At 49.0% G+C, this 17,011-nt stretch overlaps 5 protein-coding genes across 5 annotated transcripts; 4 read left to right on the plus strand and 1 right to left on the minus strand.

The window, feature by feature from the left end:
* Nucleotides 1-914: 914 nt before the first annotated feature.
* On the plus strand, nt 915-1,673 carry UCRPA7_7077 (putative mas3 protein; the record flags this gene model as incomplete). Its single annotated transcript, XM_007919612.1, has 2 exons — nt 915-1,266; nt 1,324-1,673. 2 exons carry the CDS (start codon nt 915-917, stop codon nt 1,671-1,673), a joined length of 702 nt encoding a protein of 233 aa, XP_007917803.1.
* Nucleotides 1,674-2,318: 645 nt separating this feature from the next.
* UCRPA7_7078 (putative flavin reductase like domain protein) lies at nt 2,319-3,008 on the minus strand (the record flags this gene model as incomplete). The annotated part of the gene is made up of 3 exons (XM_007919613.1): nt 2,319-2,619; nt 2,679-2,771; nt 2,821-3,008. 3 exons carry the CDS (start codon nt 3,006-3,008, stop codon nt 2,319-2,321), a joined length of 582 nt encoding a protein of 193 aa, XP_007917804.1.
* Nucleotides 3,009-7,048: 4,040 nt separating this feature from the next.
* Nucleotides 7,049-7,531, plus strand: UCRPA7_7079 (hypothetical protein; the record flags this gene model as incomplete). Its single annotated transcript, XM_007919614.1, has 4 exons — nt 7,049-7,069; nt 7,131-7,204; nt 7,262-7,434; nt 7,494-7,531. The coding sequence occupies 4 exons, from the start codon at nt 7,049-7,051 to the stop codon at nt 7,529-7,531; spliced, it is 306 nt and encodes a 101-aa protein (XP_007917805.1).
* Nucleotides 7,532-11,056: 3,525 nt separating this feature from the next.
* Nucleotides 11,057-12,266, plus strand: UCRPA7_7080 (putative glycosyltransferase family 31 protein; the record flags this gene model as incomplete). The annotated part of the gene is made up of 3 exons (XM_007919615.1): nt 11,057-11,652; nt 11,803-11,836; nt 11,895-12,266. 3 exons carry the CDS (start codon nt 11,057-11,059, stop codon nt 12,264-12,266), a joined length of 1,002 nt encoding a protein of 333 aa, XP_007917806.1.
* A 2,035-nt stretch (nt 12,267-14,301) lies between these two features.
* Nucleotides 14,302-14,961, plus strand: UCRPA7_7081 (putative ankyrin repeat protein; the record flags this gene model as incomplete). Its single annotated transcript, XM_007919616.1, has 1 exon — nt 14,302-14,961. One exon carries the CDS (start codon nt 14,302-14,304, stop codon nt 14,959-14,961), a length of 660 nt encoding a protein of 219 aa, XP_007917807.1.
* Nucleotides 14,962-17,011: the final 2,050 nt, after the last annotated feature.

The raw sequence follows: 17,011 nt of genomic DNA on the forward strand, positions 1-17,011 counted from the left end.
GTGCGTGCACGTTCGTGTTGTTAGGTCTTCCCTCCTTGAAACCCACACCAGCCGCCATGCCATCGCTTGTGTGCCGTGATTCCAGCCGCGCTGCTCCACATCCATGTTTCATGCACAGCAGAGCCAGGTAACGGGGCTAAGCTTAAAGATGGCAGCTATCAAGCTTCTTCTAGGTTCTCTGACCGCATCCAGTCATGGCATCGAAGGCCATGGGCACAGCCTCGCTGCCTCATCATGTCATTGCAATCCCAGAACGGCAAGTCCCAAGCCGGAGTACGGCAAGCCGTACAAGCATGATGCATACAGAACAAACCCCTGAGAAAGTCCCCAGACCGCCGAGCCTCAATGATCCTCAAGATTCGCGCCGTCTCTGAGGATCCACCTATGCTTGTGGCCGTGATGTACCTAGTGTTATCATATGCTTGGTTGCTCTTTTCGAACACATGTGTTCTTCCTGATTGGCTCATAATGCATCCTGCCCTGCCTAACTCCTCCTCCTCTAGCTTTGTGGAGGAAGTGAATTAGTTGCGATTGGTTACATTATACCTAGACGGCGATCATATTTTGTTTGAGATCTGCTCCCGCTGTTTGCGGTACTCTTGAGGAATGAGCCTCCATATGTGGAGTCGTGACTATTGATGATGGATACGGTCGCCTTCTTGTCTTCATCGCGAGACACCAAGTACAAATAGGGCGAGAATCTCCTCCAGCTTTTCCAAAAATTTCCTTTCATCATCATCAGCAGCAGCAACACAATCTTCTTCGCCTCCTCCCTCCTAGTAACCACCGAAATATCGAGGCACTTGGTCCTCTTTTCGTTACAGATCTTCTACCCTCTTCTTCTCGGCCAGGCGCCTAATTTAAAAAAAAAAATACAACTCCTAATACCACACTCTTCTCTTCGAACAGCAAACATGTCGTCTTTCAAATCCATCTTCACCCTTTCACTTCTGCTGGCTGCTGACCTTGTGTCTGGCCATGCGGCTATTGTCAATGCTGTTGGCGATGCCGGTGGTTCTGGCATGGCTCTCGGTATCGATACATCCACTCCACGGGACGGTACACGTCGCAATCCTTTTCAACAAGACGCCACCCGCTTCAAGGGAGATGCCGCCGATACAGTCGGAGAGACCCTAGCAGGTGGTGATAACGATGTTGAAGCCGGCACTTCAGCCATCTTGGCCGAGACAGGTGATGAGCTTCCTCAGGTGACTGCAGGCGGTGAAATCACAATGACTCTTCACCAAGTTAACGCTGACGGAGGCGGTAAGTCTTTGCAATCTAGTTCCAGGAGAATGAGAAGTTTCTAACAGAGTATCAAAGGCCCATACACTTGCGCAATCAACGATGACGGCACCGCGCAAACCTGGCAAAACCTCCAGGTTACAACTACTCCCCCGGGCGAGGACTCTCGCTTTAGGGACGGAGCCGCAACTGACTTTCCCATGGTTGCCGCAATCCCAGCTGATCAGACATGCACCGGGACCGTCGCCGGTCAAGACAACGTCTGTCTCGTGCGATGCCAAAATGACGCCAGGGCCGGTCCATTTGGTGGAGTTGTCCCTGTTCAGCTGGCCGATGGAGCTACTGCTGGCAACGCAACTGTTGCCCGCCGCAAGTTCGCTCGTAGCATGACGAGATCCAAGAGGGCAAGATTTGGTTCTCACTTCTGAAAATCTGTTGAACCGCATGAAGCATCGATAATGGATTGGGGGCCCAGGCGGCCGAAGTAAATGAGCAGACGAGTCAGAGAGCAGGGTTCTCTCAATGCATGCATGCATGGCACCGGCGTTTGCATTTGGAGTCGTGAGGATATACCCACATGGTTATGGCGCTCAACCAGAAAAGCGTCTTCGGAACTTGAGGCTAGGACCCAATCCAGACAGAGAGCCTCGACAAGAGCTCCGGCACTAATACTACCTACGGCGTGGAAGGCGCATAGAAAACATGTACATCACATCTAGAGAAGAGAAATATTTAGTTTACTTCCGAGTCTACGTCACTATGTAACTATCGCTCGTAAACTTTGTAAGTAACCAAAAGATTTTCATGTGGACTACTATTGCAACCTATACTAAAAACTGTGTGTCAAATCTGGTAATTTCTGTTCCTCATCGTCTGCATCAGGGTTCTCGTATGGGAGGTTTCCTGCCTGAACCGCGTTTACTATGGGGTCTTGGTTAGGCATAGCTGGAATACTCATATCGAAAACGCTTTGAATGTGAGTATACTGGTGGTAGCCGAGTCTAGCGATTGGGGCTGCCTTCAAGACATCAAACAACTGCAAAGTATTACATTAGCCATCTGTACCTAGACATTCATGTGTTGTCATAACTCACTCCGTCGCCAGTAATGTATTCACCCTTAATGTGGATGCCAAGAACGCGTCCGATCACTATGTCCGAATTGCCAACCATGTGGGGGCCAGCAGTCTTCTTGCCGTGGAACTCGTTGGAAACGCGCACGATACTATGAACACGACACTCGAAAGAAACTGGCGAGTCAGCGACGCGAGGAGGACGAACGAGTATCGAAGGGGTCTTTTTTATTCCGAACTCCTCGAACTCATCCTCGTAAGTCTCCTTTCCGGTTAAGTTTACTTCCTCGCGGAGATCATATCTGTCAGTATTTTGTCAACTTCTCGACATATCCTCTCTTATTTGAAGCTAGAGATATACGTTGCCATGTTCCAGACAAATTCATTCGTTTCAATACAGTTCATAACGGTATCTCTAGAACGGTTCTTGAAAAGATCTTGATGGCCAACAAAACTGGTAGTTGTTAGCTTTGACCCAGGGAACCCCGATACTAGTCACGTACAGGATTGTAGGAGGATCAAACGAGACGTTGGTAAACTGGCTGAAGGGGGCCAGATTGTCTTTACCGGCTTGACTAGTGGTGCTAATCCACCCGATGGGTCGGGGGATAGCGAAACTCTTGAATGGGTCATGTGGGAGGCCAGAAGTCTCGCCCTTGAGAGGTTTGTAGAAGATGTCTTCGTGGACCATCTTGGTTTCTCTTGTGTTGGCGTTTGGGCGTACTTTTACTCATGAACTCCTGATGAGTCTCGAAAGAGTAGGATATAGTAATTTAGAAAATTCCCCTTGACGCGAAACGAAGTTGGAAGGGTAGGGGGGATGAACAGATGTCGTCCTCTTTTGAACAACTCCATTTGGCCGGCGGTCATTCGTCTTTTGTACCCAAGGCTTGCTGAGTAACGACTCAGAAGTAGCGATACATTCAACTTGTAGCCTTCGGCCTCACAGTCTTCTTCAGAGATCATTTCGCTCGAGATACCGAGGTGGGCTTGTGTAACTGGTCAAACAGTCTCAGATTATCTGTGCTGCCATAAACATCAGTAAGCCACAAGAATCAGTAATCAGAAAAAGACATATCATTCAGTATCCTTTGATCTTGTATAGTGCCTCGGGTGCGCGTTGGGCAAGAGTAAGTTATAATTACTAATCGTTTTAGTTGTCGTATACCGACACACCGCTTGCAAACAATTGAGAACTTGTCGACTTATCACCCAGGACTAAATGGCGTATGTATAAGCCAAGTCAAGTACAATTCCAAATATGAAATAAAAAGCAAAATACCACTCACATCGGAAATTATATCATCTGGATGAGATAATTCACCTGCTTCGTCGAGCAGAAATACGCCTCAGCGCAGCTTCAACTGTTCAGTACAGATCACGATGGTGGCAAGTGTATTCTCTCAACATGGTTCTTGGAATGCTGCAACCAGGGCAATTCCGGCTCTGCGCTTCCTTGAAGTCTATACTAAGAAGGTGGACGCGATTGACATCACTGGCCCGTTCCATAACTGGTATGCACCAAGTGCCAGATTCTATAATAGCAACGGAACTGTGTACAATGGTGGACAAGAAATCTGGTCGTGGATAGGGGGGCTCTTTGGACCATTTGTCTCTGTCTATCACGACAACAAAATCATTCGCCTATTTCCGGCCTCGGAAATGGAAGCTGCTTCAGATAGGGACGCAAACTGGATCATGATTGATACAGAAACAGCGTTCAACATGAGCGGTAAACTCGCTGGCTCCGATCCTATTGTTGTACCTCGTTTCTTGATGTTCCTAGTTGGAAAGAGCGAAGTGGAAGGACAGGGGACTGATGGATTACAGATTCTAGAGGCAAAGGTCTGGTGGGATACCGCGGTGGTGCAACAGGAGGTAATCAGGAGGCAACTGAAGCTTAGTAGCGAAGAGTAGGAACGTCTCTTGGTACGCAGAGACACACCAAACTATTCCGATCGATTCCATGCCAAGGCCGCCGAGAACTCTCAACTCAATTTGGTTCTCGAGAATAGGCAGCTGGCAAGGTTACCTGAGCCCGTGACACATCTTATACTGAGCTATTTCTTTTCAAGTCTAAAATAGATTACAGGTGTGAAATCCATAATCATAAATCTGTCAGTGCTTTAGAGACTCAAGACAGCGGTTCTGTTCCAATCCAGAGCGGTTTGGAAGTACAAATAAGTATATTTCCCTGGAAGTCTTGGAAATCACAACCTGCTTGGATATATCCGACACCCACGGCATCAACAGATGATCTATTTATAGAGTGTCAGTAACTGAAGCGTCTTGGATAATCCAGAGCGGTCACCTACGAATTACTGCAAGCCCAGTGTTGCGTGACGGTGAGAATATCAAGCTCTGGGTCGAAGCTAAAGTCAGCACTGGTGGCCGGGTCTCCAGTTGCTGTCACGTTGCAGCTCCCCTGAAATGAGGAGTTCCCTTTGGTCAGTGTTGAGCAGCGAAACACGTCGCCTCCGGCCATATTTTTCAGTGTAAATGATGGCCCTGAGTCTTGTGGAGGCGGTGTTGTAGATCCAGGGGCTACCGATCCAGGGTTCATCTCGTAACTTCGTTGCCAGTTCTCGAGCTGCCAAGACTCGTACCGCGTGGAACTATACGCGCATGCTGTGCTCGGATCTAAGTGAGATGCTTTCGTGTTGGTGTTGAATGTCGCGGGCGTTTTAAGAGCGCAGTGATTAGTTGAGTCTGCATCTGTTGTGCAATTCATGTCTAGGTTGACAGTGCCAATTGCTAAGGCATCAGATCTGAATCTCGACTTAGTTATTAGCCCTATAATAAAGAACAAAGCGAGCCGTTCCTAGTCAGAAGGGGTCCATACCCTGCTGCATCAGAACAGTTGAACGTGTGAGCCATATACATTGTTCGCTTTGCCCAGTCCAAAGCAAATGATGTAGTCGTGTCTTGTGTCGGCCCATTACCGGTCCAAATGCAGTCACTCCACACGATGTTACTACCACCATCATACCATCCGGCCCACGCCTCTGTCCATTGTGCATTGCATTCGAAAAGAGTTGGCGAGTTTCCTGGACTTATGCTGATCGCTACAGTTGCAAGTCCATCGGCTTTATCTGGGTCAGGACCATCAAATCGTGCGTCGTTGATTTTCCAAGCATAAGTTGTATTCGTCGAGGGCCCGCAGACTCGGGCAGCTCTTCCTACAGTGAGGAGCAAAGATGTGGCGATGACGCCAAATAGAGTCTTTATCATGGTGAGGACGTGCAGGACGCGTTATTAAGACCACACAGGCTTCCACATTATGACGAAAGTAAGAGTATCACACACAAAATTCGATGAGTGAGCTGCAGAGTTTTTAGAGAGTAGAGCACCTGTGTCGGAGCAAGACGTCGCACTTCTGTTGTATAAGCCGGTAATTAGCCTTCTTAACCGCCAGTGGATGATCATTACAATCGAAGAGGGGAGCTTGCTTGGCTGTGTATGCTACGGGTTTTGGCTAAACTTCAAGATTGACTTAACACAACATCAGGCATATCCATTTCTTTGGTAGCTACAATATAACACGAACAACATGAATTGCCATAACTACAAGAAGTGCTTGCATCTAAGTCAAAAAGAATGGCGCTCAGGCGTGAAAGCTTTAAAACAGGTGAGAGTTAAGTGGCAGCCTTTTTTGAAATGGCGTCAGCGATGTTCAAGTTGCTATAGTTCTTGTGGTGATCAATTGCCGAAGATATTATGTAGCCTCAGCCGACTGCCGTAGATATACAATCTTATCCCGATATAAGGCAAGGATGCAATGTGAAGTTCGAGCATGTACCGAACGACATGAAGGATGCATATATAATGATATATTGCACATTGATTAAACTATAGATGATCAACGGATGGCGTCCGTTTGAGTGTGGTATCAGAAAATGGGTTTATCTAGAGGTTTCTGCTATGCATTCTGCGGAACGTAACTTCGAAAGAGTTTGTTGCTTAGTTTACCAGCCTATCTCAGTGCGACGACCATTGCAACGATTGACTAATATGCTCGCGATGCTGGGCAAAGCCTTCATCGTAACGCTGTTGGCGCAGCATGGTGTCTCTCAAATGATACGTTTTGGGTGCTCGCAGCTCGTTATTGAGCGTCTCGACCCGTTGGTAAACCCAGGCCAGGACACTTCACCTCATACGCATCAAATTGTTGGAGGCAACTCCTTCAATGCATCCATGGACCCAGCAAGGCACGACCTTGTCAAAGACTCAACATGCACGAGCTGCACTTTTTCCGAGGATTTCTCTAATTATTGGACAGCAGTCATGTACTTTCGGGCACGCAATGGAACATATAAACGCGTGCCTCAGTTCCCGAATGTCGGTCTGCGTGGCGTTGGTGGCATTACAGTGTACTACATTCCGCCATATGATGGTAAGACGAAAGTGACAGCTTTTAAACCTGGATTTCGCATGCTTGTAGGAGATGCCGTTCTTCGTACGTCACAGGGAATGCAACGACAACTCTGTCATCGCTGCTTGACAGCGGATCTCGATCGAGGTGGTGCACCCTGCACGGGTACAGATTCCCAGCAATTCCCAAAGGGGTTTTGCGGCGGTGGGATCCGTACAACAATTACTTTCCCCACCTGCTGGGATGGAAAGAACACAGATAGCCCGGATCATAAAAGCCACGTTGCATACCCAGTGAACGGCAGCTTCGAGTCAGGGGGTGATTGCCCGGATACTCATCCTGTCAAGCTGCCGCAGCTGATGTACGAAGTTATGTGGGATGTAAGTAATGAGTAGATAGATCTGAGATCGGATTATAGCTCGCTAACATCATGTTGAATAGACGGCGCGATTCAACGATCCGGATCTCTGGCCTGAAGATGGTTCTCAGCCATTTGTCTGGAGTACTGGTGATGCGTATGTTAACCTCAGTTTTTTGACATTTGGTTTTAATATTAAATCTTGATCATATAGGAATGGGTATTCACAACACGGCGACTATGTGTTCGGTTGGAAAGATGACAGTCTTCAGCGTGCACTAGATGCTCGCTGTGCGAATGCGGTATGCGGTCAGCTGAAGACCCAAACCTCCGAAGAAGCTATGAAATGCACGCTACGTCAAACTGCTGTAGAAGACGTAGACGGATGTGAGTTGCAGCTTCCTGTGCTGCAATTATCCAACAGTGACCAGCTAAACATCTGTTAGGGCTAACCGAGATCCCCGGCAATCCCATAATGCAATAACTGCCTCAATTCTCCTCCAAAGTCGATGGTGGCCTAAGTCACTTATACAAGCCGATTGTGCAACTCAATAGACTATTGGATGTTCTCCGAGAAGGACAATACTCTTGCTTAAAACAGCTTGTCAGACATAGGACCGAATCACACATTCTTGAGACGAATCAGTATACTCTTTTTATTTTAGCTTGTTTACTCTTATTAATTCGTGTTTACCGTATCGTGTGGTGTTTTAGAGTCTAATTCTATGAACCCTTAACCGTAATATGCCATGCGCCAACCGATGCTATGCTGATGCTAAAGAAAACTGCCAATGCTGTCTGCAGCCCCGGAAGACAGTAGAACGCCGCAAGATACTTCACTACCGATCCTGCTACAATGCCCATCCAGACAACGAAGAACCCTGTCTCAAACCATGCTTTTCGCAAACTGTCCCTTCGTGCTCTTTCACCGCTTGCCCGCATTGTTGTCCCCCAACCGTCAGCGGTGAGAGTCAGCATGCTCCAAACTTGTACAGCAGGAAGTGGAACATAGTAAAAGAAAATGCCAGGAATAACCCAGCGTAGCGAGTGTCTGTTAAGTCGGTCCGGGTTTCTCAGAAGATTGTAAAAACATCCCACTATTACTCTCAAAGCAAGATCGAGGACTGAGAAGGCGAAGAGTTGTTTTGATGTAAAGAAATAATAGATGATAGCAATGGCTCCAATGGCAGGGCCAAATTCCCGTTTAGCCATGCCATAGAAGAGCAAGGGGTTGCTGATGGCATATACACGTGGTTGAAGGAGAGATTCGATATGTGTTGCTCGAGCCCACCGTACCTGCTGTTTAAGCCATCTTGACATGGTAGTCGGGGTATCTGTTGCGGTGAGAGTGTCTGAGGCATAGATTACTCGCCACCCGCGAAGTAGCAAATTTGTTGTCAAGTGTCGGTCCTCGTTGACAATCTACAGGCCATTAGTAATTTGTGAAGACCAACGACTCTGCTGATGCTTACCATTCTCTTTCCAAAAACAGTCTGAAGATACCAGGGTACGAGAACAGCTGGGAGAGCGGCGAGTCTGAACGCTGTGCTTGGACCGCTTTGACAATCACTCGTTCCCGTACAAGCAGGCGTAGAGCGTGTCAAGTATAATTCGCCCCAATATACTGTCGCCGCAAGATTTGTCACAGCTGTTTCATCAGCATTGTGAACGATCAACCCAGAGCTTGCACCACCAGCAGTAGGGTCGCCTGCAATCGTGTTAATTGTGCCTTCGAGGGAATCCGGGAAGACAATTGTGTCCGAGTCAGATGACCAGAGAAATTCGACTCCTAGAATATCTGCAACGACAAGAGAGAAGACAAAAGTCGTAAACATGATGCCTTTCTTGTGCATATGGCGCTGCTTGATGCAGAGCTGCTTAATGCCACCAGGAGTACCAAATGATACTTTGTGCTGTCTCAGTATGCTCTTCGCAAGGTCTATGCAATATTGCATAGCTACCTTGTCTGCCTCTACCTCGGTCACGGGCTGACCATACTGTTTCTGCATAGCGATCGTCTTTTGTTTAACCTTCTCAGCAATCTCGCCAAGTGGCTCAGGAACTTGTATCACTTTGGAATTGCTGGGAAAGACCTGAGGTGAGGTTAGTATTGGCATGCGCTTGCCTGCGACGTGCTGAGTTCTCATGGGTGAACTAAGAAATTTACCTTGTTGAAAACATTTATCATATCTTGATCCTCGGTTTCGTCTCCATCAATGCCGGCAAGCAGAGAAACGCAGCTTCTAGCAGACTTGTAGCTCTCTAGAGCTCGCTCGTACAAGGCAGGATCCTCTCTCCAACCCACCACAGCTGCCAGGCATTCCAACTTCGGAGCGACGGGTTGTACCTCCAAGTCGATCTTCTCCCAGTCACATTTTTCATCGATATTACTGTACTCTCGGTGACGCTGCTCATCATAAAACTCTATGCGTCGTCCTTCGACGACGAAGCGATTGAGTTCAGTCAAGGCGATAGTGATAAGGATATCCAACGTGACCGGGTATCGACTATGTACTGTTGTGAGATAGTAGCAAGGAATTGCCAGTAAGCACCCGAAAATATTGAGAAATTGGCGGAATGGCGAGACGTGCCGGCCGTAGGCCGGTGCATCCCCGAGATCGGCATCCCGGCCGGGCCCGTCTTCGGGCTTGATCATTGGGCTAGCAGGGCAGGGAATCCAAAGGGAGCACGCGACAAGAACGACGATCGAGTCCAGACAAAGGACGAAAAGTGCAAATCACGACAATCTTGTCGAGGGTTTTATTCCTTCCCCTAATGAGGAGCCACACGGTATACAAGACTTGACTCGGCCCGCTCTCGCCGTGGAGGCATCCCAAGAGAGGCTAGAAGCCTAGAGATCAGCCCAAGAAACTACCAAGCAGGTACACCCTGGCCAACCAATCTTAAAGACTTTATGCTCGAATTATCATGAGGATCGCGTCTGGGTCAATAAGGGGACCAGGGGGTGGATCCCAGCATCTCGCTAAGCCACACCGTTGGTCCCGTGTTTCTTAACTGGTCCAGGGTGACTGCATAGAAGACCGTTGCATCGTGCCCCGGATAGTTCCCGTATTTTAGGCGGCAGCCACTTAACGCCCGCAACGCTCCGGTGCTGACTCAAGAGAGGCTCGACACGGCAAGATGTCACAGGAGCGGCACAGTCGAATCGCAAGAGTGTAAGGCTCGTAATAAAGCAACTGAAGATGTGCGTGACTAGATCTCACTGCTTGGCTGTTCCTCCAGTGAGATTTCCATCCAAGAATAAGGGGCTCGGCGCCGGAAATATGCACTCCATGGAAAATTTGCAGCCAGTCCTCTGGTGAATGAGCCCGGGCGCTATTCAACCCCACCACTCACCAGAAGCCAAGATGCATCCTGGGACGCCAGGCCGGCTAGCCCTAGAAGCCATTCGCGACCCCTGAAGCTCGTATCAGGTTTTGCTCCTCAAATTGAAGAGAAGTTGAGGCTCTATTTCTGTAATGACACTAGCTAGATCTCCCCCCTGGATGACTGCCTAATCATCGGCCCTCTTCCAGGGCAGATTGAAGACTGGGTCAAGCGCCGTGCAACAGAGACCGAGTCTCGCGTCTTTGCACGGCTTGAATCTTCATTGTCCTCAGACTTCCCTTTCTTCTTCCCGCCCTCTCTGTTCGGACTGCCTTCCTGTTCAACGTTGTTTCTGTATGTCTGTCATACACCTGAAGCGTTGTGCGACATGATTGTCACGTACAAGAATAATCGGCTGGTCCCGGCGATCATTATCACCGTTTGTATCTGGCTCTTCTACTGCCTCATAGATCCGACAGTGAACAATCTGGGCACAGTGATAGAATGGCAATCCGGGAAAGACCTGGGTTCTGATATCGTTTCAAATGCCATACCATCGGACTCAACCGAGGTGCCAATTGCCGAGCCGACACATGCTGCTGTCCCTATACCACCGCACCAGGCTGGGGACAGACTTTCTTCAGAAGATGTCCTGCTTATCATGAAGACAGGCAGTACATCGATGTGGAAGCGTCTACTAGTCCACCTGCCTACGACTTTTTCAGAAGATCGGATCAGCAAAGACAATCTCGTTATTTATTCCGATTACCCAGAAACAGTCGGGGACTTCAGCATCATCGACGTTTTAGCGAACACGTCGGAAACTGCTAGGGCCAGATCGGACTTCGAGGTCTACCGCACCCAGGTCGAGTTTGCGAACAACAACGTGTACGCCGAATCTGCTGGTGTGGCAGGCGACAATTATGGACCGCCTGGTGGTTGGGTCATCGACAAGTACAAATTCCTTCCTCTCATCCAGCATGCTGGCGAGAATTGGCCGAAGGCAAAGTGGTATATCTACATGGAGGACGATGCCTATCTGTTCCTTCCAAACGTCCTAGCCTATCTATCGACTTTCGACTGGCAGCAGCCTCACTACCTTGGTAGCTACGCCGCGAAATCAGATGTCGTGTTTGCCCACGGCGGCGCTGGATTTGCGCTGTCGAGGGGCGCATGGGAGCAATCATTTGGCCGCAACCCCAACATGGCCGAGGACTTCAATCAGTACACGGCTGATCACTGCTGTGGTGATCAGGTTCTGGGTCTTGCTCTTAACAAGTACGGGGTACGATTTGGTGAAGAGAACGGAAACGAAAAATTTACCTGGGGGTTTAACCCTGTAGTTCATTGGAACTTTGGTTTCAGCAGATGGAACTGGTGTGATCCCTTGCTATCTTGGCACAAAGTGCACAATCGCGATGTAGCAAGATATTTCAAATTGGAGAAGGGCTGGAATTTCACAGTATGTACTACCTTTAATAAGCGCATATTTCAACCCATGGCTAACCCCGAATTACTAGAAACCGCTACGTCACTGTGACTTCTTCAACGAGATGATTGCACCAGCTCTCCAGAAACGGATTGAGTGGTGGGACAATCAGTCCGAGCTCTTCAGAGTCACCTCCGCAAACAAGGAGGCTCCGCCCACCCCCGAGGGCAAGCACAATAACGCCCTCTGGAAGCAAGCGTGGCAGTCTGTCGATGCTTGTGAAGCCGCCTGCAGGGGCTGGGCTGAATGCGTGCAGTGGAGCTATGTCGAGGACCTGTGTAGGATGGACGACAAAGTGCTTATGGGCCAGGGTTACGCGCCAACCATGTCAGAGAGGAAAACTGCTCTGATGACTACAAGCGGGTGGTTCAAAGAAAGACTCGACAAATGGCACTGTGCTTAGCGACCTTTCATCAAAGCACTTTGTGGTGGCGGGAAATCTGCGATAGGCGTTAATGGTATATGGAAGTGCATGACTTAGACGGCGTACAAATTGATGGTATCATTAGACTGGAGTCAGGGGCAGACAACCTGGAAGGTGAACATAGCAGGCAAGCAGAGCCAAGCTAGTGTTTGGTATTGTCATTCAGGGGGGAAATCCTAAGCTAACAAAATAAATAATGTCCTCCGAGAGACGTATGAGAGTCTTGCATTACCTTAAATTGTCATTATATCAAGCTTTCGTGCTGCGGCGCAGGCGGCGTTGAGAATAAGCTTATCTATCGCCAGGAGACGGCGTTTGGAGCCTGGTACGCGGGCGCATGCTGATCCGCTGTGCCATACGACTCGTCCGCCAGCACGGCGGACCGGAGCCCCACAATTCCGGCGCCGGCAACGGTGAGCGTCATGCCCACTCCACTGTAGTGACGCGGATGACAAACCTGGCATGATCTGTTCATGGGCTTCTATACTACTGATTGTCACTCTTTCAGGAGTAAAAGCGGAATCAAACGCAGAAACACGACCAACCAAAAAATATATAAGATGTCATCCTCGAGTCCGCTCTCTTGACTGCAAGATGAAGATTGTCACCAACAATTCCTACTTACGCGGCATTGTGAGCCTTTTTAATGAATACCCCCCTTGAAACTCTTGAGTACTGTGAAAGCTCAGGCGTTATGGCTTCAGCTCCTCCATATTTGATATTTGGTAGCGGACTCACTGGCAGTGAGTCCTCCGAGTTTCATACTATCAAGGATGTTGAGCATCTACTTGATGAGCTTCAGCGGCTCAGTATCAACCACCTGGACACGACACCTCGTCATCCTCCCGGGCACAATTATCTCGCAGAGACGCTCTATGGGCAAGCTGGTGCCTCTAAGAGGGGATTTATCGTTGACGGCAAAAACTTGCTCGACTCTCGCGACCACTCTGGCAGTCTTGCTCCTGAATCTGTCAGAGCGTCCATTTTGGGCAGTCTTCAACGTTTGAACTTGGACAAATTTGAGACTTTCTATGCGTACACTCCAGACCCAACCACGCCTATTTATGAACAAGCGTCCGTGATGGATGAGCTGTTTCGAAAAGGCTTGTTCTCGAAACTCGGACTGTCGAATTTCCCTGCAGAACTTATTGAAAGTTGGATTGCCGTTTGCGAGGAGAACGGATTTGTCAAACCGAGCGTCTATCAAGGTCAATACAACTTGATTTGTCGCGGTGTCGAGGACTCTCTATTCCCACTGCTTCGCAAACACAACATGCAGTTTGTGGCTTACAGTCCTCTCGCCGGTGGTTTCCTGTCGGGGAAACTGTCGGCAGGTCAGACGGAAGGGACCAGGTTCGACGGCAAAAATCCAGCAGGGAACTTTTTCGCAAGCCTTTATGATAAGCCACAGTTTCATGACGGTATACGGACTCTTTCCGAGACACTTCGCCCACATGGGATCGGACTACCTGAGGCTGCAATGAGATGGTTGTGTTTTCATTCTGCGCTTACACCCGAAGATGGTATTATCATTGGCGCTTCAAAGATCTGGCATCTGGAAAAGAACGTTGGAGATATCAAAAAGGGATCACTTCCACCTGATGTGCTCAACTGTATTAATGATATTTGGCGGGCTATAGCTGATCACCAATAGTCTATATAAGTAGACATCCACAAAATTCATGGTAGATTCCAGGATAATCCGATGCGGTGACAATATCATGCCTTGTAACTTGTAAGACATGCCGAGCGGCATCACTCGGCGTGGCTCCGGCTTACATGACTAAGCTGGATACTGTATTGATGTATGCAGCAATCGAGGCTTCGCACTAACCAAGCTCAAGCCCCACCACAGCCAAAAAAGTTCATTTTGGCCCGCGATCTCTAGAGAGCTCCTTCACTGGTGGAAACAGTCGAGTTATTCCGCACCGGACATTCGTGGGTCTGCTTCCTTGAAGCTGTCAAACATAGCAAGCTATAGATTCAGACGGACTTTCGAGTTGTTTATATCAACATGCCGCCCAATCCATACCTCCTCGCTGCAGACAACAGCCCCGCGCTGCTGCCCCTCCTCCAAGAGAATCCTGGCCTCGCATCCCGACAAGACGAGCACGGCTACTCTCTGATCCACGCCGCGGCAAGCTACAATCACCTCGATCTACTACGAAGCCTTGTGAAGGACTTTAGCGTGCCCGTCGATTTGCGCGACGAAGACTCAGAGACCGCTCTTTTCGTTGTTGAAACAGCCGAAGCCGCTAGGGTGCTGGTAGAAGAGCTAGGCTTGGATCCCAAGATAACTGGGGACGATGGATTGACTGCGCGGGAAAAGATTGAACAAGAGGGGGACTTCCCTGAAGTCGCAGAGTATCTGAAGAGTCAGGAGACGGCGGGAGCAACAAACGGAATTACCGTCAATGGCACAGATGTGAACGTCGCCGGTGATCTTCCACCAGTACCTGAAGGCCTCTCGGTGAGAATGGGTGCAGTGACTGAGCCAGATGATGATATCGCACCGCCTCCCAATCCAGAGCTTAGAAGAAGGATCGACGAGTTGGCGGCCAGAGAGGATTTCCACACCGAGGCTGGCCAAGCCGAGCTGCGACGATTGGTGGAGGAGGCAATTGCTGGGGAGAACCTAACCGAGGATCGCAACGTTCGTGCAAGACAAGGTTGAAAGAGTATGCGGATCACTCGTGACCTTTGATCTCCCACAGCAAGTATTCACCGGCCGACTTTGGCGGTCGGAGGACTGTGCGTTCAGCGTTGTCTCCAATGAAGCCCCTGGAAAACTCAGATGTCGATAACGAAAACCACGACTGGCTCGGAACAGCGCGTATAATGTCGATGAGCGTGTTGCGAGACCAAATTGGGGAAACAAGGCCCTGCCATGAGATCCTGCAGAGCTTTTGCTTCTGGTCTTGATCAGGATTGCCGGGCACTTGGTAGCGACTTATGAATGGATCCACACTGTCCTCGGGAAGCACGCGAGGACTTTGGAGACGCAGTAAGGACACCCATTCATATATCTCCGTTGCAAAGTCCTCGAAGTCGATTCGAGAGTGATCGGTAAGGAACTCTGTCGGAGGCTTTAGGAGAGGCACCATGGCATGCAGCTCAGCCTCAATCTGCGGCTCTATAACATGCCTCGTGGCCCCGAAGGCTAGAATGGGATCCGGATCAGGGGCTTATGAAGTTAGCAATGAATCATGGACAATGAGAGTCTTCTCACTCTTTGTGGATAGATTGCAGAATAGCCAATTGACAGGACTGTTAAGCACATTCTTGCAGGCATAGACAAGCCTGTCAAATCCCTTCTTTCCCTTGAACATTGATGGGCTGCGAAGGTTGAATTCGACAATCCATCGCGGTTTGAGGCCCCGGTTACCCTTGACACCGTGTGGCTCGCCTAATAAGCCTGCCCGCTCATATGTTTCCTTTTCAAGATACATTGTGAGCTTTCCTGCAGAATATGAGCCTGGTGATCAATTTCGAGGGAGTCAAATCACCTACCATCTTTCAATGTGAAGACGGTGTCGGCATTTATCCTTCCTTCGGACAGCATCATGACGTTTCCTATGTAAGATCTATCAATTCACGGAGCTCTGAGAATGCTACGCCGAGTTAGAATTTACCAATTTTGATGTATTCTGTGAAAAAGTCGCCTTGCAGAAGCTCGTCGACCGTCATGGTGACCTTGTAGAATTCAGGGGCATTGCCGGATTCTACAAGCTTTTCGCGTATCGCGGGCCATGAGTCTTGAGGAATGATCAAATCCACCTACCTTTCTGGTCAGCATGACAAAATATTAGAAAACAGACCATCAATGACAAAAACATCTGCCGCAGACATCCTCATTCATTACTGACCTTGTGCACAAAGTTTTGGTTTAGCAGAGCATTCCACGGCTTGCCTTTGGACGGTGGCTGCTTTGGGTCCGGATGCCCCATCGTGCCGTAAGTGAAGAAGCATTTTGACGCCTCATAGACCGTCGGCGTTGTGAATGAAAGCATACTGGCCCCTGTTTTCCAAACACCAGTCAGGGTGCTGTCTTGGGCTGTTCACACAACCTGTTTGCTGGTGTTGTAGGACGCGGGAGTGTTTGTTGAAGAGTAGGCCCCTAGCAGAAAACCACCAAACTTTGGCAGACTCGTTTACACTTGGGGTGAAATTAGCAGTAAGGCCACACCTTGAGCAGGCCTTGAGAATGGCTAGCACGCCCTTGCGAGACGTTTTTTTAAACACCCCCTAGCGTGCAACTAATTAATCCAGGTAGCACCAATGACCGCTCAAAAAAAGCTCGAAAATTACTGCATCCGCTGAAGAGACTCATATCCTCAACAGCGTTTTAACAGCATGCTTTTTCTCACCAAGATTGAGTAGAAGACAATCCGGCCCTTTATTCTCTCGAGAGAAAATGGGGGTCTCAAGACGGATTTTATCACATAGAAGGCAGAAGAAAAAAATAACACACTGCTTCGAGAGCCGTCAAAATGGAGTTTCTCATTCGCCTAACCCAGGCTCATGAGTCCTTTCGCTTACCTGAGATCGAGGCACTCGCGGAACAAGAAGGCATACCAATTTCAGTACTGGAATATAGCCTAGATGTAAGCACGTCATTGCGAGGCGAATGCCTTAAAGTCCTTTGTCTGGTCTTCGCCTGTATGAATGCTCATGCTGTATAGGCTCCTTACTGTATTATCACAGCGCCATCTGTGGAGGATGCC

This window comes from Phaeoacremonium minimum (genome assembly GCF_000392275.1).
Source record: "Phaeoacremonium minimum UCRPA7 unplaced genomic scaffold PA7_03_scaffold_496, whole genome shotgun sequence".
Taxonomy (NCBI): domain Eukaryota; kingdom Fungi; phylum Ascomycota; class Sordariomycetes; order Togniniales; family Togniniaceae; genus Phaeoacremonium; species Phaeoacremonium minimum.